At 40.8% G+C, this 27475-nt stretch overlaps 1 protein-coding gene across 1 annotated transcript in view; it reads right to left on the minus strand.

The window, feature by feature from the left end:
• Positions 1–27475, minus strand: part of KIAA1671 (KIAA1671 ortholog) — an 87211-nt gene extending 59736 nt beyond the window's left edge. The window contains exons 1-4 of the mRNA XM_074159834.1: positions 27318–27475; positions 5249–5384; positions 3037–4687; positions 1773–1866 (exon numbers count right to left, since the gene is read on the minus strand). Of these exons, the coding sequence (XP_074015935.1) occupies positions 1773–1866; positions 3037–4634 (1692 nt within the window). The 5' untranslated portion in view covers positions 4635–4687; positions 5249–5384; positions 27318–27475. The remainder of the gene's footprint in view (positions 1–1772; positions 1867–3036; positions 4688–5248; positions 5385–27317) is intronic.

The raw sequence follows: 27475 nt of genomic DNA on the forward strand, positions 1-27475 counted from the left end.
GAAGAATTTTTACACTGAAAGGGTTATTAAGCCTTGGAATGGGCTGCCCAGGGAAGTGGTTGAGGCACCATCCCTGGAGGTATTTAAAAGATGGGTTGACATAGTGCTTAGAGACATGGTTTAGTGATGGTTTTTGTCAGTGTGAGGTTGATGGTTGGCCTAGATGATCTTAAGAGTCCCTTCCAACCTAGACAATTCTATGATTCTATGAAGTGCTGATACATGAGTTACGCACGACTCTGAGTTCCTGAGCTCAGACTTCACAAGACGTTTTAATCTGCAGTGAATTTATACCCACACCAAACTCCAGAGGAGGCAACACATTCAAAAACAGCATAAAACTTTCAAAGGTTCCTAACTCCGGCTACCACAGAAACACTTACGAACAGTTACGTTGCAAGCCCTACAGAAAGTCAAGTTCAAAAGCAAAGCACAGAACAGCACCACAGGGATGTCGCCATCTTCAGAGGAAGTCTAAACTCCCCGGAGACACCAAATATACTGTATTTTGTCAAAAATGTCTGTTCAAATATAGCTGTTCACCAACGAAATAGTTACATGGTCAGTAATTGTGAGGAATATGAAGATCCGAGTAAATTTCACAGCTGGAGCTGCTCAGGTAAGAATAATATTAAGGATGAGCTGAGTTAAAAGAGAAAGTGGGAATTAACGTTTCTTGACAATTCTTTACTATTATCTACTTGCAGAAAATGTAAACTAGCATCCTGACAGCTACTATTTTTAATAACATTCATTGAAAAGACACAGCATGCAAATGGCAAACAGAATCAAAGAATACTCCTCAGTCTACAAGAGTTCAATCTTTTGTTCAAGTTTTAAAATTTAAAACTTGGAATTGACGTAAGTTTCTCTTTAAAAAAAAAAGCTGAAGAATGTCAGAAAGTTAACATTAAAGAGATTTATAAAGAAGGATTTTTAAATCTGATTAATATTCTTCTAGGAATTCAAAGGAATTGTCTTTAATCCTACTTTATTATCAGATTCTGAAAACATCACTTCCATTAATGGAAGAGCCTCTTTTTAAAACAAATTGATCTTTTTAAAAATTGTATTAAACAACAGAAACTTTGTATTTAGCTGCTAGTTGCCTTACCATTTATTCCTGTCTTAAACCTAGACAGGAAAAAAGCACAGCACAAAAAGTACCCTTAAAACTACATTAAATCTCTAACACTAAGAAGTGTCAGCAGAGAAGTTCTGTTTTGCAACACTGAAGTGTTGCTTGGAAACAAAGACGGTCTCACGGCTTGTACAGCAAATCAGAACTTTCTGTATAATACTTCACTGTCAAAACTTTGAAGTTAAATGTTATTTAGGAGACTGACATGAAACCTACAGCATGTATTTAATAAGGAGCCGTGACTCAGATGTAGAAATGCTCTACATTAATGCTACGCTTAGAGAAAGGGCAATCACCGCACAAAACCACAACAGCCATAGCCCATTCACTACGGGTTTTCGTGCAGTAGAAGTACCCTTAAAATAGTATATAAAATACTTCTCACTCTATACCACTGCATGCATTTAACAGCACGCATATTTAACTTTCAAAAACTCAACAGACGTGACACTCCCATACTTTATCACTGTGTCCTAAAGATAGACTGACACAAGTAAACCTATTCGGATTATGTCATTCTTAATACTCTCAATACCTATTTTAAAATGATAGATTGATAAAGACACACGGGACAGTGTCTTCTAAACACAAACTTTGCTGGAGACCACATCAGCTGATGCCATTTTCTTACTTTTTGATTTTCTTGCGTTTCGTTGACAGAGTCGTTTCTAGTTTCAGCAGGTTTCTCAGGCTTTGCTTCACTGCTTGATGTCGGACTTGAAAACCTAAAACAAATGACTTCTGTTACTTCTGTTAGTCCAGTTAGTTAGCAACTATACGTCCTACCAAAGCAGGCTGGTAGAAATTATCCAATAAATTAAAGGAGAAACATCACTGTTTCATAGTAAGTAACTGTATGTAGTGGTTTAATTGAATCTACACCAAAGGATAGTTGTTTCCTAAAGAATAGTTAGTTATGCAGCTTATTGTATATAGTATAAGATTCAGAGATACATAATAAGGCATAGTGACAGAGATACTAATACTCTCATGCCTCAGTTAAATGTCTTCTCTTTAATTTGATCACAATGTTAAAAGACCAAGGTTTGCTGAAAAATTCTACCATCCCACTGTCCATAAAGCAGGTCCTGTTAGTCAAACATCTGCTCCATTTATTATGTGAAGCACACTTCCTTAACAGCACCAAAAAAATGTTGTCTCTCTTTCCTTATCCCTTTGCCATCACCTGTGGAACAGGAACTACCCAGACGAGTCCCAGCCCCTGCAGTATGGCCTCAGATATCGCAAAGCGCATAAAGCGCCATCTCATTCACGTCACAAACAAATTTTTCATTTTGAATAATCAATTCCCCAAATACATTTTATCTTGGACTAAATCTCTTTTTACTGGACAATTTTTTTTTGTCATTTTGGTATATAAGAATCAGCAGCTCTCATGTTACTCTAACACCACTGCTCATTGCCACAGCTTAGGCAGAAAACACATCACAGATCTTTATATTCGCTTTAATATGACAGCAAAATAAGATCCCTGTCTGCCTGAAAACCTGACACTCTATACCGCCGTCAAAGACATGGTAACCATTCTTTTGCTTTATTACAATTATAAAGGCTTGCAGTCTACAATGCTCACCCCAAGACTTCAAAATGCATGAAATTTTAATAATAGATATACGGTTACAGTGTCAAATACAAAGGCCACAATATTTATAGCATATTTATAGCATTTTTTTTTCAGCTGTCAGAGTATATTTCATTAAATTTTCTTTTTTTGGGGTAGGAAAAGGTGGGAAAGGGGCTCAAGAATAACAGCAGAAAAGAAAAATTACATTTAGTGGAACCAAAATGATCAGCTATTGTACTGTACTGAGAGAGCAAGTTGTACTCAATGAGATGAAGTTAAGAGGATTACATAGAATTTCTCTGCAACCTACATCTTTGTTAAGTCCGCCGAAAGTGGTCGGGATTGAAGTGACCTGCGCAGATTTCCTGGCTTAGTGTCAGTATTTTCTGTTGTCAGTTCTTTGATTCTCTGTTGGATGCTCACGCATCTGTTTTCCTTCTCAGCAGCTGATGGGAGAAGATCTGGATCCGTTGAGGTACTAGGATTTTCTGAAGTGAACAAACTAATGTGTTTTTTAACACTACCTCTCACAATACTAGTCTCTTTTTCTGAGGAAGCTGCAGGACTTTCACAGCCTAGAAACATATACGTTTCCTTCTGATCCGGTCTTTTCCCCTCCTTATTAGTTCTGCTTTCACTAGTGCTTTCATGGCTTATTTCAGAAATGTGCAAGTTACATGTTATTTCTGGTTTTGTCTCAATTTGTTCACTTTTAGATTTAAGCTTTGTTTCCCATGTGTATTTTCCATTATTTAGGATGCCAATGTCCTGACTACTGCACTTCAAATTTGTTTTAGAAGAACTGACTTTATTAAATTCAGTTTCTTCGGCTTTTGGCCCCATTTCAGACTGATCATGACAGCCCACGTCAGTAAAAGAAGTTAGCGATACATTCTCCTTGCTTTCGTGAGATGAACAACTCTTCTTGCAAGAAGAAAGATCTTTGTGTTCAAACTTAGCTGTCAGGTCCATGGACAGAGGCCTTGGTTTTCTAACCCAGGATTTCTCCGTTGGAGATTTTTCCTCAGAAGCTTCCACGGTGCGATACTTTTGATCTCGTAATGATTCCAGAAAAATAGCAGATACTGGTCTATGTTTTGGCCTCTGCTGCACATCGACAGAGAAATCAACTTTACTGTTGATATTATTTGCATCATTGTTGTTGTTCTCCCCCGGATGAACTTCACCAGCATCTTTTTTTTCACCAGTTTTGAGGGAGTTCCAAGAGACTGGTCGAAGACTAGAGGAAAGAGATATCTGCCTGTGAAGAGACCCTTCAGGACTCCTGGATGTCTCAGATGGTTTCTCCAGCTTTGTGTTGCACTGAAGCTCTTTTGTTTGCATAGTACTAAATACTCTGCGGTCATCAGCAGCCCTTTTTTCTTGGGCCAGGCTTACCTTTGATGGCTCTGTCCCTGCCGGCTCAAAAAGAATGACAGTATTTGCACTGGGACCAGTGTAGAAAGTCATGTTTGTGACTACTTCACTGCCAGTCTTATGTTCATTCTCAATTACTTTCTGGTCTACTAGCGGAGGAACATTTCCACTTAATACCTTAACAGATGATGTTTCTTCAGTGGCCTTTCTAATGAGACTGCTTGATCTGAAAGCCGGAACAGGTGGTTTTACATTTGCAAAAGTATCTGAAGATTTCTCTTTAGAAAAAGGCTTTGGGAAAAGCCTTGGCCTTGATCCTAGCGATGGCATCGTTGCAGATCTCAACGAACTCCCAAACTTGTTCTTCTCTTCAAGAGTTAGTGATGCTGAAGCATCCTTGGTCTTGTTACTTGCATCTGAAAGCACACTTACATACACACGCTGTGATTTATCCTCGTTTCTGATTTCATTTAAGTCAGGTACTGTCGTCAAAGACGCTAAAGTAGAATTTATTTCTACTCTTGTTGCCATAGTTGTAATTAGACATTCAACAGAACTGAAAAAATCCAACAAGTAAAAAGAACCTGCAAAAAAAAGAAAAAAAGAAATGCCAGTATTGATGTAGAGTCAGCATGAACATCAAAAAACCATCATTCTAATTTAAATTCATAAGGTAGCTAAACTCAGATTAAGTTGCCTTTCAGATATGCTGTTTACAGAGTATATCACATAATGAAAGACATTCTGTTCCTCCTTGTCGAAAAAACCAAAAAGGAACACCGTTACTCATTGATTAGGCCTAACAGCCAGAGAATATGTCACAAAATCTACAAGAGCATCTGCAGAGCACTGAGTTCCCATTAGTCTTCTAAGTTTCAAGGGCTGAAATACTTAAAAATAAAGAAATTAATTTCTTTTTTGAAGCTGGTATCTCAAACGTATGATGTTTGACATACAAACATCAACTGCTTTTTACAATATTATAAATAGCTGGCCAAATGCAGTGAGTATGTACTTCCAAACCATACCAATATCAAGATTAGAATGACTGGAAGTGATTTGTTAGCTATTAGCTAAAGCCTACAATTAAACAATGGAAATAAATGCATATTCTACAAATCTCCAAAAGCTTTGCTACCACTTACCAGAATTTGCATTTTCTGCTGCAACCAATCCATAGGATCTGATTGACTTCTCATAGTGAAAACAAGATCTCAGGCGCCAAGATCACATTAAGAACAGGGGAAAGCGATCACTTCAGCAACACCGACCAGACCTCTCCTGCGAATAAACAAAGAGCGTTCAGATTCAGACATGGCACATACCCAGATCCACACAGGTAATATCACAGGAGACAAAAATCCTCAGCATTTTAAGGAGAAAAAAAAAAAAGCTGGCTCCAATTTTGAAGCATAAAGCCACCTGAGTTAACTGTATAAAGCAAAAGGATGTTTATTTTTCAGGCAATTATTAAAGAATCAACAAGAAATTACCACCTACAGCCTGAAAGGTGGAACTGAAAGGCGAAGGGTAAATAACTTGGTCTGCACAGTAGACAGACCACATTTGAACATAGTTAAAACCACATTTCAATGAGTACTGTTTGCAAATTCAAGTGTTGTCAGCCACTGGTTAAACACCCAGCTCTGCATTACTGTAATCTCAATTACTGTCATTTACTTTCTATTGTAAATCTCCTTTCCGTGACAACAGTATGCGAAATGCCACCTGAGAGGCTGACCTTCAAACGGCCGATTTTCAATCAAAATATGACTTTTACCATGACAAAGCAGTTTTCCCAATATCTCACCAACAAAGGCAGGAGATTAGCTTTGGCTTTAATTATAGTCTTACTGCAGAGATGAGGGAAAACCAGCAGGAATTACAATTTCAGCAACAAGAAATAACCTGAATTTTTCCTAATAAGTATATTTCAGCTTTGTAGCAGATGCAGGTGGCTATGTAAGGTTAGATGCATTATTTATTTTATTTTTTTCCTTTAAAAGCTGTCGTACCCAATTTTTAGAGAATTCATACTGCATTTCATAGCCGTTCACTCAGGGGTTCAATTTTATGCTGCAACTTCCTTGTCTACTTTTGAGCAGCCTTTGAAGGGGCAGCCTTTGGACTCCTCTCACCTGATCTCTTTCGGTGTGCATTTACCCTATAAATATGCCTATTTGTAGATGCTGTGGAATATGGAGCCCCCTGTGTGTGAGAATATTAAAAATAACTAAATAAATATTGCCTTCCTGAGTCTGCAGTCTGGAAAAATGATTATTTCACCTTCCTTTGACTAGACTACCATCACACTGGCACCAGAAATTGCGGAGATTTATTTTTGTCCCTTCCTCTCCCAGGCAGGCTAATGAACTCCCTTCACCTTGCCCGTTCCCTTTCATCTCTCAATCCACTTGAAATTCTGCCTCAACTGCTTACACGCTGTGCTGGTCCCCTTCGAGTCCACGACCTCTCCTTTCCAAAATAGGCACTAACCCAATCAGCTTATCAGAATCAATCTGTCCCTTCCACGATCTCACAGATCTTAATGAAATCTTCCTCCCTCTCCCATTCCTTATTCTAAGAAACGCCATCAAAATCCGATTAAAATGCTCTCGCATTCCAAGGATGCAAAGGTTTTGTGAAGAGCAACTTATGCTCTAAAAGCAAAATAGTAACGCTTGCTGAAAAAAGGGTGATGATCACAGGAAATGCCACAAAGCAAAAAATTAAGCTGCAAAACCAGCATCTGTCTTGCGGTATTTGAGAATACGTTTGCTCCTGTCATTCTGTAGCTCTTTTTCTTTGGAAAAGAAGAAGGGGGCACAGAGCTTCTTACATGGAATAAAACTTGATCCTCAACGGAACGCAAGGCAGTGAGTATACAATGCAGGACATAATCCTCACTAACAGCGTACAAATCATTGCTCCAGCCAACATTCCTCAACCACAGTTTACCCATTCTGATGATATTTTTTCCTTAGTTTTATTACCGTACACTTCAGTTTTGCAGGACCCCATTTTTTTTTTTCCTACGTGATCTAGCAAAGTCAGTTTTCAGGTCTTAAATTCTTATTGCTCAGATACTCTACAACAGATACGTGGCCCAAACCAGACAAGTATTCAGAAAAGGAGAACAAAATATTTTTGGGGGGAAAAAAAATATCACCCAATTTTGAAAATTATAAAGCTCCTGGGACTTCAAAAAGCTGCACATTTGATAAGGAGGAATCATGTCATCAATGCCAGGTATGACATACACTGGACATTGTGTCTTGGTTTTGAAATACACACCTCGGAATAGATAAATGTGCTTCTCTAATAAAATACTAACTAGTCATGTTGGCAACCTATGAAATTTTGGGCAATGTACAAAAGTCAACTGTAAACTAAATTGCACAAGAATTTTAGGTGCTATAAATGTATAATATTACTACTGTAATTGTACTATCACATTCGTAAATCCCTCATCATCAGCTGCAATACGTTATTCCCTTCCCCGACCTGCCTCTGCTCAGGGACAGTTGGCCAAGTTGCACGTGTTGTGGTGGCCACCAAGCTGGCTGCGCTGCCACTCTGTCCTTTACGTGTCCCCACTCTGTTCCACAAAGCGCCCAAGCCACGTTGTCACCTTTCCTGGGCACTATTTCTCTTCGCGCTCCCTAAGCCTCAGCGACGCTCCCCTCGGCTGTTCTGGGGTGCATTCTGTGTGCACAAGTGAAGTTATAAATGGCACTGAAATATCTTTTGAAATTCTTCCTGCTTTTAATGGAAAGAATGGCACGTGAAGGCCTGGCTCTTCCTCCGCTGCTCTCCTTCCTCAGCTTCAAAACAACTGCAACTGTGATTTTTCCTGGCCAGGCGGGGTATTACAGAGATGCACACGCAACCACCACTCCAGGCTCAAACTGAGTCTTCAAATCCTAACGTCTTGAGGTGCTGTTTGGATTTTTAATTAAACAATCTATCTTTAAAAGATTATTAACATTGCTCATTAGGAATCAGAACGGATTATTCACTTCGCGGTGTTATTTTTGCAAAAAAAAAAAAAAAAAAATCATACGGGAAAGGCTCTACCCAAAACACACCCTTTATATTTCGCGTTTGCCTGCCCTGCCTTGCCCACCAGCGGCACACAGAACTATTATTTACATCAGTGGTAATTCCTTTAAGCCTATTAGGACAACAGGAGCAGCAGCCTGCAGATAATTTTTCCACCATGAATCACGTGATTATTGCCAACTTCCTTGCTCATAAATAAGAATGCTTTAAATGACACAAAGCAAAATAATCTATAATCTGCCCCTGAACCTCACAACAGATAAACAGCTCCATCTGTCTTTTGTAAGGATGGAAAGCATAAAAATTCCGCAGAGAAAATCCCTCTGCTATTAAAACAAAAAAAAAAAAAACACCACAAAAAAAAAAACCAATAAAGCAAGCCAAACAAAACAAAAAAACCCACCCAAAAATCCAGTTTATAAAATTGGAAACAACCAAAGCACGACTCCAACAGTGAATATCCATGTCTGTTTATACTAAGAATACTCCAGTAGAAAACTACCAAATAAACACAAGGTTTTCCTTTTTTAGACAAAACTTTGCCAGCAAATCCACTACCAGTATAAAAAAAAAGTTCCTCCTTTAGTGTATAAATACAGGAAGAGATTTGTATAACTACATATATCAGCAGCTTCTGAAAACCCAGCTCTGCCAAATGACTATATATTCATTTTTCCCGCAGGTTTGCACTGGCATAGCAAGCCACAGGAGCTACTGAAAACAAATGCAATGACCAGACACGTCGCACAGACACAAAACAACACAAGATTTATTTCATTCCTCCTACAAAAGGCTTCCCCCCAGTGGCTTAAATGTTTCAGTCAGTAAAAAAAAAAAAAGGGGTTTTTTTTCCTTCTTTTTTTCTTCCTGTCCTCACTGACCATGTACTGGCATCCATCTACAGCAGTTCAGGTCAGTTATCCTGAGCAATCATCCCTCTGCTGCTTCCTACACCACTTGGAGAGTCGCTGATAGGATCTGCTCTGCTAATTCTCATTTAATCCACTCACTCACTGGGCACATATGTAAAAAAGAATAACTTAACCATGCGTGTGAATACTGTCATGAACATAAGACTTCCTATAGCACAGCCAAAACAACATGAAGGGGGAAAAAAAACCCTTTCTGAAACTTTTATAACTACGTAGAACATGCAACTAATTCAATAAAAAAAGGCTTTTTCTATTCTTGGATTTAAGCCTGATGCACGTTATTAGTACCGTCATTCACTGAAGTGGGATCCATCAGTTGTATTTAAGAGGACATACAGGGTCTCTCAAAGAGAAAGATTTAAAAAAAAAAAAAGTGTCGTACTGACTCTAATTTTTAAAAATATTTCTGAACAAATTTATTCACAAAGCAAGAACAAGCAATAAAATGCATTTAAGTCACCTTTTCCCAGATTCAGAGTGAGAAATCCATAAAACAAGGCCCTTGTTCTGCTCCTCAATAATCAAAGTTAACAAGTTGAGCACTAAAAATACATATTCCGAATCTCACAAGACAGCTGTCTTGTGACCTGCAAAGCCCCATAGATCTTTAATACTAATATTCCAAAGCACTGCAAAATTTAAAAATATTCTTTCTCCATTCCGCATGTGCAAGCCTATTTGAAACCTCTAGATTTTTTATTTTATTTTTTTTTTAGAAAAGGACAAAGTATTGTTCTTTTGGATGTTATAGCCCAGTCCCATCACAAGGATGAAATACTCCACTCTGACATTTTCTCCCACTGCAGAGAAAGATTAGCGTTTCGTTAAATAAAGTGCCCATCCTATAAATAGCAGCATTTACAAGCACTTGTAAATCTCTAATTGCTATTGCCAGTACAATTGCATAACTATCAGCACTTGCTAGAGCTTCACTGAGATCTAGACGCGCTCCGAAGAACACAAATATTTTCAACTATCCTTTTGATTGTGTTGGCATCTCAGTACTAGAGTGAAAATTTATCTTATCTTTTAATACCCATTATTTTAATAATTTAAATATTCTAACCCATGTTACAAGGTAAGATAGTTAAAAGGGTAACAAATTATAAAGCACTACAGGCAAGTAGCTTCAGTAATTCAAACTGGCCCCACACGGGCAATAACCTTTATTGGAGACCAAGAATTCAATGTTAAATACACTGGAGTGTCCCCGTAATGGACAACATAAATCTAAGATGACATTCTTGATGTAGCAGGACAATCAATTGATTAAGACAATCATTCAGAAAAACACATTAATTTACGTTAAAAATAGCATTCAACAGCAAAAGGCAACTGTCCATAACCGAGAAGGAAACGCCCTGACAGCAGTGGGGCAGAGGGAGTCATCCTCCAAATTTCCTTGAATTTGCAAGACAGAGACCGGTCTGGAGGGAATGACTGGTAAAAAAAAAAAAAAAATTATATGCAATTGTCTGCTTCCGCAGCTGCCAGTCCTCTAGAGTTTTCATAACAATGTATGTGTGTCACGTATAAAAAGAAACCAAACAGGATTAATCTACAAAAATCACAGTCACCCCCAGCGAGGAGTAACTTCCCCGGCCCTTGTCTGTCCGGCAGTGTGTCTGCGCTCTGCTCAGAAAGAAAAAGGTTATTTCTAGAGAACAGTTTTAGAATTTCACCCTTTAAAAATGTCCAGTTTGACTCTGGATATCAACCTGCTTGTTCTGCTGCTCTTGCCCCTCACGCAGCACTGATGGACATAGTGCCCACCCCTCCTCCTGCCCAAGAAATGCTCTGCTCTGTAGTGACAAATGGCTCTAAAGGAAGAATCTGTGATTCCTCCCAGCAAAAAGAGATCCTCCCAAACACCAACCATTACCATTATTATCAATCCTCACCCATTTTCAGGGTTTTCAGTTCTGAAACGATATCCACAAATTTCTGCACTGTGAGTTTCGGGGGCGATCAGCATCGTTCTACAGACAATTACGGGCAACTACTTCTCCATCAAGATAAACTTTGTCCAACCCAGACTCTTGGTTGGGGTTTTTCCTCTTGGTGCATCGTTACCGGTGTCTTCTCCTCAGAGAGAGATCCACCAAGAGCACACAGGCTGAAAGAGCACATTAGGCATTTCCTCTGACCTGTACAACTACCTCATTACATCTCATTCTTCCATAATTTCATCCTCCGCAACCCTCTCATTGACAGTTTCAGAGTAAACTCTTTTCCCTTCCAAGTTTCACGGAAGGTCTAATTTGTTTTGAAAGTCTCATGAGACCTCGCTAGAACAAACCCCAACCAAAGGAAAAATGCTTTGACATGTTGGTGAATCATCATTTTTCGGTACCAGATGCTGTGCACCCTCACGCTCCTGAGTGAGTCAGCTTTTATTTCCAGCTCGCACCCTGCGCGAGGGATTCCACCTGGCTCATTAGTGGGTGGGTATTTTCAGAAAGCCCAATTCTTTCGGCAGTTGAAATAGAGAACAAAAGCAAAATCTCGATTTCTGCCGAGGGAGGATGATATTCAGCAGGAACAACGTGAATTACTGGCTAAGGCTGAAGTCAGGCTAAGATCGGGTTTATGCGGAAGGTTGGTATTCCCAGAAGGCCTCAGAAATTGCTGTTCTGTTTGCTTATGTCATCAAACATTTGCTTTTGTGGTCAGCCTCAACTCCTGTTAATATTCTTTTAGGTTTCATCCTTGTAAATGCGCTTCGCCCACAAACAAGGCCTGCAAATGACTTCTCCCCATTACGTGCAGTTTAATGTAAAAAAAAAAAAAAAAAAAAAAAAAGACATTCCAGAAATAGTTGCATTTGATGCCAGATGAAATATTAATGATCAGGTTTGACTACAAGCAAGAAAAATTGACTATGGAACTGAAAAAAGAAAAAGAAGTCAAATTAAGGCTCTTACAGGAAGATATTCAGTTGTTTCGGGCAGAACTCTACTCTATATTCAGCTCCCAAAGGTCAACACGGTTACATCCCTGACACAAGGGAGGGTGGATACTTTTATTTGCGATCTGGCAAAATTTATCCTCAAACTTTTTCAGAACCATTATTAAACTCCCTCCCGATTAATTTGTAGGAACAACAAAGGTCGTCTTGTTGTAGGAAGCTTGACTTCACTTCCAACTATATTTAAAATAAATTTTGATTAGAATACGTTTTTCTGCACAGATTCTAAAGGAACAGGGTTAAACCTCCAGCTGTGTCTTTTTCATACTCTTATGCTGTAAATCATGAATACGATGAAATTAATCACATACTAATTTATTTATATCTCCTTTGAGTGTATGGACCTTGCTTTAGAAGAGGTGAAATTTGGTTCGTTCTTGTTTCAGAAACACATCAAGTAGCTACTGATGCCTCTGACCTGGAGCAGGCAGCGCTTTGAACCAGCCCTCTCCAGCCGAAGCCCGCAGAGGCCAGGCAGGGCTGCGTTTTCTCTAGAGGCTCCAGCTCCGAGTAGGAATGCTCTCATTTGGCAGGCACAGCATGGCCACGGCTGAAGGAGAGGAAGGAGATGGATGAGCCAGCTGTCTGCAGCACAGATAGAAATACAGACCGAAAAAACCCACTTTGGCATTCTTCCATTTGATACTCCCCTACAGAATACCATGCTCAATACCGTGTTTCAACAGTAAAAGGAGGTTGGAGACCACCCACACCTGAAAATATTTACTGTAATTGCACGTAGGCACCTCTTGGCAGTGAGGGAAGACAAAGGACAACTGTCTCTGATATCAGAGCTGACAGAACACAGATACTGCCACTGGATTTTCTGTTGCGCTCGCCTGGTGCTTTCAGGGGTACCAGCTGCTGCAAATGCTTGATAAGCAGCAATGGTATCATTGGGACAGTTTCCTTCCAAAACACTGGTGAAAACTACAGGAACACTGGCATTGAAACGATTTATTTCATGGAGCAAATGCAAAGTTAAAATACCCTTCAGAAAAATCCCTGCAGTGAAACACCTTTCCAGCCAGTATGGAAGCCAGCAAAGCTAATGGGAACCTCAATGGTGCAACACTCCCACGACTCGCGAGAGATGGCTCTGCTTCTGACCCCAAGTGCCATGTGGGTCAAAGCATCGAGTGAAACAGATCTGTGGGCTTTGGGTTATTAAGAAAAAAAAAAAAAAATCCACCTACTTGTTACAAAAATAGGCAAGTGTCTTCACAGAACTACTGCTTGCAAGCAAAGGTTATGAAGCCTTCAGAAATAAACCTGACACATCACCCTCTACGCCCAGGAAGGAATCAGGGGGAACGGATAACTTCATATAAACTGAGCTTCCGAAGGTCACTATATTACAGAAATAGCATGATGTGAGAAGACATTTCCTGCTTGCCTTTATGCGTGGCAGGTGCTTTTGTGTCAGAAGGGACTGTAAGAAAGGACAAAGCCCATAATCCTCTGATCTCCCTCTTCAAATTGTAACAGGATTTCCAGCGCTGGAAAACGCATTTGTGACCTGGCACAGTAAACCACCTTCAGAAAGCATAACCAGCCCGCGCTCTTCTGTGACTGACTTGGGATCTCCAGTAGTAATTTATAAATGCTATATCTTTTATACAACTGTCTGATTGCTGAAACAGGGATTAAGGTATTACCATAGGGAGAAAAGAATAAAGGAGTTTCATCAGGACTTTAAGAAAATCCGAGGTTACTAGCCTTGGAGCACCACCTTCAACACAGTAGAGATCACTTCAGCTGATTAATCATCTGAAGAGAACCTCCACCCATGAAACTGAGGACAAAGGAAACAAGAGTGATGGGATAAAAGACCAAAAAGAATAATGACAGATTAAAAATTATATGTGTGAGTGTGTATGTATATATACGTGCATCTTCTCCAAGACAGAACACCTGGGCAAAGCTAAACTGAGAGCTTCCATAGGGAAGACAGCTTTCCTTCTGATTTAATCCTTAAGATTTGTTCTCACCATAAAGGTTCAAAGGCAGCTGTCCTGGGCCACTATAGAGCTACTGTCAACAATTACTAAGGAGCAAAAACTAACTGCCCCTAGGAAACGCCTCTTGTATGAGTTTTACAGCTGCACTTGTCTTGAAGGATAGATTCTGAGCTACACAATCATTAACTAAAAGACTCATTCACAAAAAGCACGTGCCACCTGCAGACAAAATACTTAGAGCAAAGATGCTGTAACAGATTACGCTGCTTCTAAGCTTTCACCTAGCTAAAAAGAAACTTGTCACTACCTATTCTTGTTATAAATATTTATGTTCTGCTTCAGCTCTTACAGCTATACCATTTGATGTCTTCAGTAGCTTATTCTCCACTTCTTTTCTTAAAAATAATACACTAAAAAGCTCTGTGTTCAACAGCTTTGGATTTTGCTGCTAACAACACGTTTTCTTCAATACGGACCAGTCAGTATTGTCGAGCAGCAATTTCTCCACTCAGTCCACTATTCTGCCTTTCAAATATTTGTGTTAGTCATAGCAGAAGCATGTAGTCTAGCTCGGTCAACAAGAAACCATACTCAAGCCCAAAATACTTGTCCCAAGCACTTCTCTAGCAATGAACTGCAGCATAATGGGAGAAACACACTCGGAACTGTGGGTTGGGCCAGATGTTTCCCAGGAATCTCTTCCTGGGAAAAGATTATTCTGTTCCGTGAAGAAATGAACAATTTCTAAGCCTGTTGCCTTCATTTTAAAGATCTTGCCCCGAGACTGCACCACGGCGGTACCTATCTGAAGTGGACAATAATGATATCTCCCTGTTACCGTTGGAAAAGACAAATGCTATGACAACAGACTGACAGATTCACATTAACGAACATCACAACCCGGTCTCACTTCCCCCCGTTCGCAGGCCAGGCAGGCAGGGGGTCCCAGGGAGCAGCTTTCAGCCAGCAGGGACTCGGGGGGAAATTTTCTAATGCCCTCAATAACAGCCTGACCATGTTGAAAATCCAGCTTCAGCACCAGTTCTGGTAGGCCAACACCATGGAAAATACTGGTCTCAGCCGCTTTACCCAGCACTAAGTATGGTGCAGCGTAGGTTATCCGATAGAAATCCTCCTTTGCCCAAGCTGTTGCTCCTATAGCAGTAATTCAAATGCTTTACATAAAGGATGACCCAATTTTGAACAAGCCAATTATTAACAATCTTCAACTGGCTTCATTTTACTCTACTTATGCCTTTCAGTATACAGATGGAGCTATTAAAACTCATTCAAATGGACATGACCATCAGATTCACAATTTCCACTCGTATCCCATAAATACCAAAAAAATTACTAGACTAGCGAGAGATAGGTAGATCTATTTTGAGTTAAATAAAATATTGTTATAAAAGCAAAATACTCAGTGGCATTTATCATTCTGTGAGCCAAAATCCCTTATGTCATCCTCTGCTCTACCAAACAATTCCCTACTTTGAAATTAATCTTTTTGCCTCTCAGGTTGTTAACAATTTTCAGACAGCTCTTTGATCTCTTCCTTGTGTACTCAACACAGTAGGACACGTTTGCTGCAGCAGGGTGCTGTCTCCTGTCAGGCATCAATAATCTGCCCCAAGCTGCACACCCATCAAAAAAGCAGCTATGTCAAGAATGTTTTATGTGCCAGAGGAGCTACTGCTGCTACCTTGATGATAAGGCTCCCATTTCTCCTTCAGTGGTCACATCTAGCTTTTCACACATGCAGGAAATAGTCTCAGTCCCCCCCCCACCAACAATGCAATTACCCATTTCAGAAACACTGCCTGGTTTTTCTAATTTGTCCCTATGTTTCTTTTGTTACCTGCCAGCAGGTTACTGTTATCAGCAATCCACAAAAGAGCCTCCTCTTCCTCCAGAATTGATAGGAATTGAGCAGAGCATCAGAGAGTTCTGTATGAGTGTGGGGAATCAAAGCAGTGACACTACATTTCTTCCCATTTCTGAACAAAAGCGGGTTTAAATCGAGAATTCTGACAGCAAAACGCCTGCACATGCACGTTAGCCATCATTTACTACCTTATTCTTCAGAAACACAATGTTATTCAGCAAAATCAAGGCCGTTAATGAATTATTGGTCAACACACTGTCTAGAAGCTTTGTAACTACAAAACAATCCCCTCCATCTCCCTATATGCTTGAGAAAGCACAGAAAGGGGAAAAAAATGCCTATTAATTGAAAGACAACGGTTCAGGCACTTAAAATTTTTATTGAGGGGGGTGTAAAAAAAAAAATAAATAGCAGAAGTGCGGAAAAAAGAGCACTGAAACCCAAATCGTGGAGGCACCGAGAACCTGGAAGTGCCTGGCTGTGACCAAACCCTGGAGCAGAACACAGCCCTGCCCTCAACACCCCGTGCTGGCAGGGGCACGGAGGGCAGGCCAAGGAAAGCCCAAGTGGCTACTTAAGTGACATTCACAAGCTTTAGCACAGAAGTGCATTTTTAATCACAAGAGTGGGGTTTTTTTTTTGAACTTTCTGATAAGTTTTAAGCCAGAAGTCACAGAACCACTCTAACACATTAAAATGATGATAAAAGAGTAACATAAAAACACTTGGGAAAAAAAATGCAGACACTGTCAAAGAACACATGGTGCCGTGTAGACATTTTAAGGCAGGATAATAACGAATAGCTGACACAGGCATATTTTGCAGCTCAGAAAAATTAGCAGGAGTGAAAGATGACAGATATGTTCTCAACAGTTCACCCAGACGTGAGAACTGAGGCATGAGCGCTCATTTGCCTGGGAGCATCCAGACCGAGAAGCTTCCCTCAAATCACCCCCACCAAACCACACTCACACCAGCAGCCTCAGCGCCTGAGCCCAATTTCTCAGGGCACAGCCAAAGAAAGGATTTTAATAGCATTTTAGTAACCTGGGAATGATCTCACAGTGAACTTAGAAACATCACCTTTCCAAAGTTATTACAAAGAAGGTTCCTTTGACTGAAATCTGATGCAAAACAAAACCAGAATACGCTGAGTTCTCCCAGCTCTCCAGTCCATTCCTGCCCCCAGAAAGCCATAGAGCAAAGCACGACTAACTGATCTCAGGTTTAGCTTCACTGTTAATACTCCTGGATGCCTCTGGAAGGCACGAGACACATTCACCAACTTCAAGAGGCACCGTTAAGTCCTGCAGCTCCTGGGCAATCTGCTGAGCTGACTCCCTCAGCAGCCTTTTGGTTGTAGGTCTGAAAGATCAAATATCAACACGACACTGATATGAAAACAACAGGTAACTGACACTGGATCCAGAATTTCTGCAAGAGGAATTCCTTCCGAATCAAGCCATGCCAACCCAAGGAGCTGCATGTTAAGGCCAAATGTATCTTCAGCTTCCTCAAGTCAGTAGCAAACTTGGCAAGTGAAATCAAGGATCTACTCATCCCAGCGTCTTTCACGAGACAGCAGCCAGTGGAGGGTGCTTCAGAAGTGACGTAGACACAAAATATTGTTTCTTTTCAGTTTGGAGACTCGATAAGCCAACAGAAGACCAGGTGCCTGCTCAGTGAAGAAGACCGGGTGATTTTTAATTTTTTTTTTATTTTTTGTTTCATCATGTACGACCCAACCAGCATACTATGGACAAAAGGAACAGCTGAACTACCGGACACAAACCCTCCCCAGGAATCACACTGATCAACCCGAGTTCTCCTCCCCGAAGTCCTCAGGTTCAAAAGCCAAAGTGGTAAAAATCAGGGTGAATGAAAAACAGATTTACAGGATGGGAGAAGAGATCTACCTGACCCAAACTGTTTGTTTGTTTTGCAGCAAAATGATAAACGCTACAGATTTTTGATGCCTAATAAAAGCCAGTCCAAGTCATTACAAACACTGTCTCACACACTGGTTGAAAGCCAATATTGGTTAAATAGTTATAAACAACCTTCTGTTAATTATGTAGTTTAAAAAATACACTCATGCCTCAACAAGTTTTCCACTCCAGCCTCCTCTCCAGTACGCTCTCCGTGCAACCGAGAGCAGAGTCACTGAATGTGGCCAACACTCCATTCTCTGGTTACTCTGTGAAAACCAGTTCAGGTATTGACTCTGGGTAGTCAGCAGTTACTACCCCTGGTCTCAGACACGTCAAACAGCTCCACAACCAAATTCCATCAAGCTGGCAGTGATCACCACGCTCAAATCAATGCCAGGGACTCAGACTGACCCCCCCAGGCAGGAGCAACTGAGAAGGAAGCTGTCAGACGGCCAAGTGTCCAAATGGCATCCTTGGCCTTCCAATATCAGTTTTAAAGCTCTCCAGATGCTAACCTGCCATCTGCTTCGTTACCTCCTTCTCCACACTCCCCAATACTTTCCCAAACTGCTGGGTTGAGGTGCTCCTCCCACGTTCACACTTTTTCCACACTCCCATCAGCAACTGAGTCCCGGTGGAACCAGTGTAATTAACAGGATGCTGAGATGCAGATCTCCAGAATGGAGTTGCCTCACAGTATTTGAAGGAGCCAACATAAGCAGAAAACGGAGCAGGCCACAGTTTATAAGGGTAAAAACCCTCAAATCGAGCTGAGACAAGCCTTTTGGACACAATTTGAAAAAATACACTAACCCGAACCTTACAAAGTCAAGCTTGTGGAAAAACCACCTTAGTCAACAATACATCTACGGTACAAAAAACCTAGATACAAAATTACTGCTTTTTACATTGTGTGCAACAGTCCAATATCAACAAACATAACACCCTGCCTGATCATTACTTGACGCTTACATCACATACGCTTTAATGCATCACAAATAATCTCTAAAGATAATACACATGCCAGCTAGGAAACAACTCTAACACACATTCTCATATTCAAGACCAAGTATGACAGAAAAGGCTTAGTATTGTTTGTAAAAGGTGTCAGTAATGAGGCCTAAGCTACGCATCCGCTTCAACACACACTCTCATTTCACTTTTGCACACACACAAACAATGAATTCGTAAATCTCCTTCTCTCTTCCTCTCCTCTCTTTAGGGGTGTGGGGGGGAAAGGGCCATCTGTCAGTCTAGGTTTGGTAAATTTGGCTGAAACCACGACAGTCACTACAACTGCTAGTCTTTTGAGCCCAATATAGAGTACCTTCAGGAGAGGAAAATATGTATTTAATCTTAAACAAGGCTTCAACCTCTCCATCGTGGTATCATCTCCGTAGATTGCATCTTCAGGCATAACATCCTCAAACCAGGACAGCACCAACATGACAGTGACACTATTTAAGCAAGTGCTTGATGTAAAGAGCTCTATTCAAACTGAGATCTGCAGACACATTTCTCGCACGTGATTACAATACAGCGCAGAAGAAAGCTTCTCCCTGGCCAAAACTAACCCTCTGCACTCCGAGCGCAGAGCAAAGGCTCCGATGGAATCTGCAAGCACTGCAGAAGCAAAAGGAAGCGCAATTCCAATATGTTTAACGACTGAATTAGCATAATGCTCGCCACGCAGAAACCAGTTTCCCTGACCTTCTTGAAATGCTGATCTGTAACTATTGATGAGTCTTCCCTGTGTGGACTGTGATTCAACTGTATTAAGGAAGAAGTCAAGAAAACATCCGTTGCCCTGTCAAGTTTAGTGAGAATAGATCAGAAGCGGCAATCTCTCCTGCAGCCTCACACCACCACGTAGCAATAGGGAGCATCATCCCTACTAGGTAGAATCATACTTAGGAGAGTAATAAAATACCCGAAGTTGTGCTAGAAGCTCTACTGTAATCAAATCAATTCATTTAATCTCTCCTTTGCAAGCAGTAATCACAGAGAGCTGCAGTGATTTATTTAAAAAAAAAATAAATAAAATATTCATTTTGTGAAGAACGTAAACTGAACATTATGATGACTAGTAAGAATTACAAGGCACAAATTCAAACATCTCTTAGAAATACTTCATATTATTTGCATAAACAAGATATCTATTTTCTTGGACATAAGTGTTATTGTAGGCTCAAACACACAAAAGAAAAGCCCTGTATCATTTGTACACGCGCACTGCAAGAAGACGATGACACTTAGGTAAGTCTGCGACCATCATGTTGCTTAAAACACTAAGCACAGATCATACTAATATTTGACATCTAATAGTGCCAGTACAGTAAGAGCACTGTCTGACAACAAATACTAAAAATGACATTTCTCATAAGGTCTCCAAGTAAAGGAACGAGCCAGCCGAGATGCACAACTTCAGCATAAATGCCCGTTTTAGAAAGGCATCTGTGCCCGTTTTGTTCAATGAAGAATTCCGACAGTTCTCATGAAATATCAAACACAATTATGGTGGCCAGAAATTCCAGCCCTCTTTAGAATGTATCATGGCTTTGCTGGGCCGAATACTTTCGTTACGGACGAGGCAGCTTTGTCCATTGAAAGCCTTGTATGGCTGAACATATTCGCAGCAGATAAACATCCCTCTTAAATTCTGGCACAACTCACTCCCTCCCAAGAGTTACTGATACTATAGCTGAACTGAAAGAGCAGCCAGACTTAATCCAATCTGAAGTCTGAGCTCATTAGAAGAACAGAAAAAAGACAAACTTAATTTCCATTCCTATCTATGTCTTTCAAATTCTCACCAACATTGTAAAGTAAAGACCATCCTAGTTCTACAACCGTAGGAATAACAAGTTTTCGAACTTCACATTATTAATAATACTTGTTGAAAGGCACAGAAAGCATGTAATTAACCAATACTAAGACCAGAAAAAAACGTCACTATGAAAATATAAACAGAAAGGGCTGAGTGTATGGCAACAATATTGTCTGCATCAGCAAACACACATACTCATATTTTCATGCTTTTCACTAAAATACTGGCCGCTTTTTACCCTTAGAAACTATGAAGGGTGAAATTGTTTTTAACTATTAAACTAAGAATATAAGCATCTTCTCCACCTCTTCTCCAATGCGCCAAACCTATATATTTCAGATTTAAACAACAAAATGCAGCTAATTCCTTTTTCTTCTATTTTTACCCTCCATCTAATTTACATCCAAGTGCTGCTCCCGCAGCAAAGTCGCGGATGTCTGTTCCCAGTCTGGCCCAGCTCAGAGAGCACACACGCTTCCCAGCCTCACCAGAGCTCCGCAGACCTCGCTGCCCAACTGTAACTGGGTCAAGCCTGTAGCCGGAGTTAATAGCCCACTCGGTTCTTGGCAATTCTCTCCCCAGCCCCCAAACCAAATCAAAAGGGTATTTTGACCTGGCGGGAGGCGGGAAAAGACTTAGATCTCCTACCACCCCCCATTAAAGCTTACGTTAATTCCGTAAAATAAGACAAGTAAAAATTGCACCAAAGCTAGAGCTGTTCATACGCTGCATAAATACACTCTTTAAAGAAACTGCTGGAACACACAACTATGCTTTTTCCCCTCTAAGTGAAAATTGCGTAGATAACAATTCAATTGCCGAAGGTTGGGTTATCTTTTTCTACTTGTTACAGCAGGCTAATGACCATCCTGACTCATAATTACTACAACAGTAAGAAGCTTTCAGTTCTCTCACTGCTGCAAGTCCAGCCCTTATCTTCTTTCAGGCACGCAACAGCTTTGTTAGAGCCCAAAACTGAAAGTTTGGGCACTTAATTCTGATAAGAACTTCTAATGAACAGCTCTGTAAGTGGCTTTAAAGAAGCCCCCTTAAAGATTTCCTCCCCAGCCCCCACCAGCGTTTAACTGCATGTTTGTAGGCCATGACTCAAATCAAAAACAAGCCATGTTTTAGATAATAATCCTCTCTAGTCCTAAACTGCTCAAATTGCATCACTGCAATCACACAAGCCTCAGAAAAAATTCATTTTCTCTCCTCAAGCATGTTTCAAGCATTGCAAGGTATTAAGAACTGTGAAAATATCTATTAAAGAACCTCCTGTTTATATAGATGCATTGAAAAATAACCCCAAAGAGCTTGGAAGGCTGTTTGAAGGCTTTCTTGCCTGCAACGTTCCAGCATCACTTATTTCCAGAACAAACCAAAGACAGTGGGATGCAAGAAAATAGGCCACTTTGGTTTGAGAAAAGAACCTAAAGATTAAGCTGTTTACAGAAATATACTTCTTTTAAGACTCTAGATTATTTAAGCCTATGTCTGAGGAAAATAATTATCCAGCAGACCTATATATCCCTTTCTGATCGGATGTTCAGGTCATGAGCATATATTGATATCCAGTCATGAGAAAAAAAAAAAAGGAGGAAAAAAAGGGGGGGAAACATTATTAATATTTTTAGCCAATAGCTGCAAAAATATAGAGTAGTCATCGTACTAAATTTAGTGTGTTTTGCTAAAACTCAATACCCAGGTTTTCCTAAGAATTGGGTTTTCCTGCCATTTAACAGGACCTAAGATATGAAAAGTCCACTGTGCATAAAACCATTTCGTGCACAGAAGCCCATTCAAGGCAAACAGTAATTGACTTGCTATGATTTTGATTTTTTACCTTTTTTTTTTTTAATAAAGAGTATTGCTAGAATAGAGCTTCAAGAGTTCAGAGAAAAGTTTATGTGTGTCCTTCAAAGTTACTGAAAGTCAATCATGGAAAAAAAAAAAACCACACCAAAACACACAGAGACAACTTCTTTTCCCTCTTTCAATCCAGCAAGTAGAATATCTCCTCGGAGTCAGCTCCGTACACTCACATCCCACTGGAAGCACATATATGGGCAACCCAACAGCAAATTCCTGTATATTTTTTTGGAAAAGTCTATACATTCAGCTGTACAGGGCAGGTGCATCTAGAGTTTACCAAGCATGGAGTCTTCCAGGTAAACTGTTAAATCTACCAGGTCTGTGGTCATTCAGAAAGTTACGATTAGGATTCAAGACTAGTTTGCTGTGGAGGGAATTCCACAGCTCTCCTGACGCTATTATTCCAGTCTCTTTGGCTGCAAACTCAAGACAACCATGTGGTGGCTTGCGCTGCAAAAGCTACTACCGCAACTGGGGAGTCTTCATTTAAACACATTTCTGAGTCAAAAGCAAAAAAATTTTGTGGCTTTTCCCATATGATGACTTTGGGCAATTCCTACATACAAAAAAAAAAAAAAAAAAAAACAAAACCACAACACACCTAAAATATTGCAACATTCTCCGGTTCTAGTCACCCTCGTGCATCAAACACAAAGAAGTGATACAGATTGTGCTCACAGCATCACTGGGAGGTTCATGCCTGGGCTTGCAGGATTAAACAGTTTACTTCAGTCTCGCTTCTACCAACAGCCCACTGGATACAGCGTGATCTCCTATTCCATGAAAGTCTCTTTGAAGTATTGAATAGACATAGCGCTTTCCTCCCAAAAGGTGCCCGCTACTTAAGAATTGAACAAGGAGCCCCAAAAGGCTATGTCTGCCTTAAAAAAATAAATTAATAACATAAATTAGCAGAAAAGCTAAGACGCAGAATACCTCCCTACAACGAACAGCATCATGCAAATTTTCCAGGCTATGAAAGCGAAAGAAAGACTTCCAACTGGCATTATTCATATCCTCATGCAGGAAAACATCCTATAAAAAGAAATAGCTAGAAAATAAGAAAAGAATAGGGACGTTACATGTAACTGGATGCAGAACACTTTAAAACTTGCACTTCGATGTGCATGCACGCACACACACCCTTTTACTAGTCCCATTTTTAAACAACTACACAGCACACAACTCAGCATGACAAACTCATTACTCATTTGCCAAAGGAAACTTCCCCTGGCAAGCGAGCAGCGCCAAGTTATCCATTTCTGTGGAATATAAGCTTGAGGAAACATATCAAGTCATAGCGAATAATCTTGATACACGAGACTCCTCAGTAAGAAGCCAGTACAATTTTTAAACGCATGAGCAGGCAAAGGTATGACAGAGGTAGCTTTCTGCAGCCACAACTGTGCCGTGTTCCTAACCAACATGCTCCGAGTAAATCCTCTCAAATATGATTCCGAGTCCTGTGTCCCCCAACCTGCAGAGTACTCCCCACCAGCACCGCCACACTGAAATTTTCAAGACTATGGGACGTTCTTACCTACTTAAAAACTCAAGGATAAGAGGGGAAAAAAAAAAAAACAACACATCACATCACCAGGAGTTCTATCAACTTGATTCTAATGATACTTGGAAAAGCTACCAGAAGAGAGAAAGCTCCATGACCAAAGATCAAACAAAGACTAATCCCGAGGTAAGGAATAGGCAGCGAATGCAGCAAGACTTTCTTCACCAAGGAGAGCGAGCTCATTTTTTCACTTTACAGCAACCAGGCACATGTGAAAAAGAAGGGAGGTGACAGGACTGGTTTCAAAATTATCTAGTAGCCAGAGAAACAGAAGCACTGAATGGAGCAGAGTCCAGGACAACACCCAAGCAAAATCACAGAGCCGTGCAAAGAATCCCGGGAGGTGGAATACCTGAGCTCCCCATCCACCTTCCACCTGGGACCTGCTGGTCAGGACTTGCTTCTTTCACATGTGGTCAAAATTTTACATTTAGCCCATAGACCAGTAAAGGCTGACAAACTTTTCAAACACAGACCTTAGAGCTTGAAATTCTTCCTTTCAATGAAATCTATTTCCAAGTTGTAAATTATTTCTATTTTTCCTTTGGGAGAAATCAGGCATCCAGGAAGCATATTTACTGCTGTCAGAGGAGCCTGCAGATACACAAGGGGTTCAGTTTGTATCTAAGGTGACAATAGCACACAAGGTTGGAAACAGTGTTAAAAAAACAACAACCAACCGACCAACACAATCAACACTACATTTAGATTTCAGTATGGCAATGATTGGAGATAAGAAATTATTTAATCATCAGACACTAACATTTTCCTAATACATTGGTATCTCCTCCATTCAGAGCCCAGGTCAGGAGAAACGCAGGTGGGTACTGTGCCCTTTCTCCTCTAGAACTGCAGCGTGAGCACAAACCTTGGGTTGGTGACATTCACATCATTTACAACCATTTATAAATTGAGATAATATAAAGTAACAAACGTCAAGCACTTGAATTAGAAAACAGCCCTAGATTTTGACTTCTCTTGGGGACTTTCCATACTACGACACTCCAGAGTCACTTTGTTCTATGTCTTATTTATGTTGGAAAAGAAACTTTTAGCTTAGAATTAGTTCAGAGCATTGTCTGAAAAAGAACAGACTAAAGTTTACAAGTATATTTTCAACAAGCTATATACCAATCAAAACTGAATTACAGACTACAGCATCCATTTAAATAGGATTCCTACCTCTTTAATTATTCTCAAGTAGAAAGGCTTTATAGATTTACTTGCTAATAAATATCCTTGACAATTTTTACAGAACAAGGCATAGCATACACTGAAGAAAATCCTACCAAAAAAAAAGTTTATAAATTCTCAAAAGTTCTTTTTGAAAAAGTCTTTACCTAGATTAAACTGCCTCGCAATTTTATTAGTTTCTGCCACACATGGTCTGTTTCCCTACCACACCCTAAAAATATTACAGGAAAACAAAGAAAAAGAATATTCTCATGTGGTTGTTAACAAGATGCAAAGCCTTCTAGTTTCTGGAAGAGAGACAAGGAGAAGAAAATACCAACAACCTTCAATTCTGGCCAAAAGTACCTCTGAAGCAGCTAAACAACTTCACAGTTGCCCTGGAAACATAGTTTACCTCTTCAGCCTACCATGAAAATTGCCTGTAATTACCACAATGGAATAAAGCATCAGTTTTGACAAAATATCAATTGCTATATGCTGCAATTGCTTTAATGCAGCACCAGTACTTTATCATGAGCAATACTTTATCTTGAATAGAATTATATTACTAAACTCTGAAGAATCAAAGCTGTAGGTATAATAAAAGGTTACGGTATCTCATAATGGTATAGAAGAGCTCCGCCATCTGCCAAGTGCGATTTCCCTTAATCCCATTCCTCAGACACAAATCAAAATCACACGGATTACGCCACAGAAATAGAAGTCAAGCCAATACCTGAATCCACAAGATTAATCTCCTACCTTCAGCCGGGAGAAATGCAAGAACAGTAACAATGCTGCAAAAAGACTCACAAAGGCAACGCTTTTTAGGCGACTCGACACAATACCACACAGGAAATAAAGTGATTTCACAGATTAGCTTCGCCCTTTCAGAATCCCGATTTTGCTCCCTCCCAAATCCAAGCGCAGAACTGCATGCAAATTCAGGGAATTAGGGACTGACCTCCATGTGATCTTTTGGATGGGCTATTTCCACCCCTAAACAGAACTCCACACCCCTCCACCCCACAGATAAATCACTGACATTTGGTAGAGTTAGGAAGAAAAAACGGACAAGTGAGTTGCATAACAGAAAAGAGCAATACAAATCCGTCCACCTAAATGTCAGACATGCTTCCAAAATAAAAACACACACACGCAAGGGCTGATATGCCAACAAGCGAAGGTATGCGCATCCGCAATTAAAAAGAACCAGTGTGATGACCTTAAACTGGCACTTAAAACTAACTCCAGAGATATGTTTCCTAAAATCCAAGGCATAAGAGAGTCACATACCACACTTCTGAAATGCCCGGGTCCATTCTGCAGACTACTGTAAACCCAAGGAGTAGTCGGCTGCGCTGTAAACTCTTTGGGGGGGGGGGGAAGGAAAGGGGGGAGCATCTTTATTTGTACGTTTAAGAACGCCAAGCACATTATCATCACTAATCCAAGAAGGGAACAGATAATTGCGGCGCTTACAAAAAGTCATCTTGGATTACAAAATAAGGCTCTAATCTGCAGCGCGCGCCAGCACAACACGAGACCCGCGAGCCACCAAAATCACCACCAAAACTACCCTAGAACCCCCGGCAGACCCCAAAATTAAAAGCGCGAAGAGGGCTTTATTTTTTATTTTTTTTTTTTTTTTGGGGGGGGGGAGGGGTGTCTTTTTAACCCACCCCACCCCAAGACCCAACTTCTCCCCTCGCCCTTGCCTCTGACGCAGTGAAAAACAAGCAACCAAACCAACCAAACACCACCCTAACAGACCCCCATGGACCCCAAGACCCCCGTGTGTGTGTGTATCCCCCCCACGGTACCGGGAAGCCGGGAGCAACGCCGCCCCGGGCCCCCCCCCTTCCTTCCCCCGGGCCGGCTCTGAGGGCAAAGCCCTCAGAGCCGGCCCGGGGGAAGGAAGGGGGGGACCCGGGGCGGTTCTCCCCTCAGGGTAAGTGAACCGGACCCGCCCGGTCCCTCACCGGGCCGCCTTTGTTCCTCGCCCTTCACCGGAGCCCACCGCCGGCACTTACCCCGCCGAGGCACCGGGCTCGTCCCTCAAGGGTGAAACCGACACGGGACGGCGCCGGCTCCCGCCGCAAACGTAAGGTGGTGGTGGGGGGGGGGGGGGGGGAAGTTGCTAAGTGAAGTTTGAGGACGGCGGAGCCCCAGCGGCCTGCCCGCCTGAGGT

This window comes from Numenius arquata, chromosome 16, assembly GCF_964106895.1.
Source record: "Numenius arquata chromosome 16, bNumArq3.hap1.1, whole genome shotgun sequence".
Lineage (NCBI taxonomy): Eukaryota > Metazoa > Chordata > Aves > Charadriiformes > Scolopacidae > Numenius > Numenius arquata.